The 2,586-nt window shown below is 32.3% G+C and overlaps 1 protein-coding gene across 1 annotated transcript; it reads right to left on the reverse strand.

Annotated features, from left to right (window-relative positions):
* Positions 1-1,243: 1,243 nt before the first annotated feature.
* LOC107019656 lies at positions 1,244-2,056 on the reverse strand. Its single transcript, XM_015220066.1, has 2 exons — positions 1,859-2,056; positions 1,244-1,594 (listed from the first exon to the last, which is right to left on the reverse strand). The coding sequence occupies exons 1-2, from the start codon at positions 2,054-2,056 to the stop codon at positions 1,244-1,246; spliced, it is 549 nt and encodes a 182-aa protein (XP_015075552.1).
* Between the last annotated feature and the right edge of the window lie 530 nt (positions 2,057-2,586).

Here is a 2,586-nt window from a genome sequence, read left to right on the forward strand (position 1 = left end):
ATAATCTGAAAATTATGCTCTTAATCTTATTATTTGAGCTAACAACCTCGCAAAAGTCATATTGTGAGTTGATAATAAGCACACATATGAACATCTTGTTGATACATCTATCAAGATCATATAATATTTAAATGGCCCACATGGAGGGTTAATTGACCCACATATATCACCCTGTATATGTTCCAGAAATGCAGGGGATTCAATCCCAACCTTAGCTGCTGATGGTTTAATAACCAATTTTCCTTGAGAACAAGCAGCACAAGAGAATTTTTTGATTGAAGAACTTTCTGATTCTTCAAAGTATGCCCATGTGAATTCCAAATAATTTTGCACATTATATTACAATCGGGATGGTCCAACCGGTCATGTCAAATAATAAAATCATTAAAATTAGTAAACCCTTTGTTTACTATGACATGTGATTCAACCATACTAATATTTGTATGGTACAATCCAGAAGAAAATGCGGGTAATTTTTCATGTACATATTTTTGCCCCAATTTTATTGTAGTAATATAAAGGCATTCAACCTTTCCTTCATTGGCAGTCTCAACATGATAGCCATTTTGGCGAATAACCTTGAAACTTAATAAGTTTCTTTGAGACTTACTACAGTACAATGCATTTTCAATATTTGATATCGTTCGCTCTTCCAGAGCCCTTAATTAATTTTGCACTACCAGATATTGTATTAACATAAGCATTTTTCATAATCAAATTAGACAAATATTTCTTATCTCTTAAAATAGTGTGAGTTGTGGCACTATCAAGAAGACACATTTCTCCATTTCTCATTTGAACCAATTGAAGATTGGGAAATTTTATTTATCTTCATAAAATAAAAGTACATCATAAGAAATATGAAAAATCAACAACTTTGCAAGAAAATAAAATTACTTATTTTTCTGAATATAAAAACAACATAAGAAAAAACATAACAATTAAAAGAACATAAATAAAACAACATAATTATTTTCCCCAATCAAATGATCAAAAATTAGTTTTGATCTCCTAAGAAGTCTTCAACTTCCAAATGAGTAATATCATCAAGGTAATCAAAATCATCATCTTTTAAAGCCAAATTTGCTTCAATATTGTCATCATATTTTTGTGAAGGCCCTGCCTCGTCATCATTTTTACAAGTCAAGTGTGACTCCACCCGAGCATTAGAAGAAGATGCACCACTTTTATTTTATTTTCTTTTCAAAGAATCTTGATAAAACCTAAGTAAATGCTCAGCTGCTCAGTATTCATTCTTCCAATATCCTTGCATGCCACAACGATGACAATTGCCTCTTGAAGGATTGCTTTGAGAACCCATATTGTTCTCCCTTTTTTGGCGACCACCACCACGACGATTATTATATCGTCCTCTGCCATTGCCACGTCCACACACATTATTTTGACCATGATTTGTATTTTGTCTTCTTTCAGACTGGCCATGTGCTTCAACTTCATTTGCTTCCGGTAACGGAGCAGTTCCCGTAGGACGGGCCTCATGATTTTTCAATAAAAGAGTATTATGTTGCTCAGCCACAAGAAGGCATGAGATCAGCTCAAAATACTTTTTAAATCCCCTTTCACGGTATTGCTGCTGTAATACCAAATTTGAGGCATGAAAAGTTGTGAGAGTTTTTTCTAACATGTCCTCATCTTTTTATATCTTCCCCACATAATTTCAATTGGGAAGTAATTTTGTATACAACAGAATTATGTTCACATATAGTTTTAAATCATGTAATCGTCAGTGAATCCATTCATAACGATCCCTTGGCAATATTGTTGCCTTAAGGTGGTCATACATTTCCTTCAAACCAGTCCACAATTCAAGTGGATCTTTCACCGTAAGATATTAAACCTTCAATCCTTCATCCAGATGATGACGAAGGAAAATCATTGTCTTCGCTCTGTCCTGACTCAACGATGTATTACCATTTGTAATAGTGGTACCAAGACCTCTAGCGTCAAGGTGAGTTTCAGTGTCGAGTATCCATGACAAGTAATTATTTCCAGAAATGTCAAGTGCCACGAACTCAAGCTTTGATAAATTCGACATGATAACTATCATAGAAAATAATTAAATTAGAGTAAAATATACAATGAGTAAATAAGTAAGTAATAAAACCTTTTTTTTTCATCAAAGTAAAATTAGCATACAAGCTAAATTAATATTATGCCTCACAAGTAACAAAAACAAACTTTTAGTAAGCTTGTTAGATAAAGTCTTTTCATTAAAAATTAATCAATAATATATATAATTTTAACATTAGATTATAAATGGATACCTCACAAGAAATGTTGTTCAACCTTGAACTTCGTGCTGATAACGTTTTGTAAACCTTAAGAGCAAAAGAAGAAGAGAAGAAGAATATAAGACAATAAAGGAACAATATAAGCTTTCTTTCTTTCTTTCTTTCAAGTGTATCAATATTATTCTACACCACTATTTATAGGATTATATTGAGGAATACCAAAGGGTGTCATAAACATTATATTAAATCTTGAGAATTACTACCCATTATGGAGGAAATAAAGTTAGGAGTTATACTCATCCATTTGACCACCTTATCAACAACATTACTACCA

Source organism: Solanum pennellii, chromosome 5, assembly GCF_001406875.1.
Source record: "Solanum pennellii chromosome 5, SPENNV200".
Taxonomy (NCBI): Eukaryota; Viridiplantae; Streptophyta; class Magnoliopsida; order Solanales; family Solanaceae; genus Solanum; species Solanum pennellii.

Excerpts from the sequence above, each read along its gene's own strand:
- LOC107019656 (XM_015220066.1), bottom strand. The coding sequence starts at position 2,056 with ATGTCGAATTTATCAAAGCTTGAGTTCGTGGCACTTGACATTTCTGGA. Across the intron at positions 1,595-1,858 it reads ATCTGGATGAAGGATTGAAG|CAGCAATACCGTGAAAGGGG; the intron begins GTTTAATATCTT and ends TTGGTATTACAG.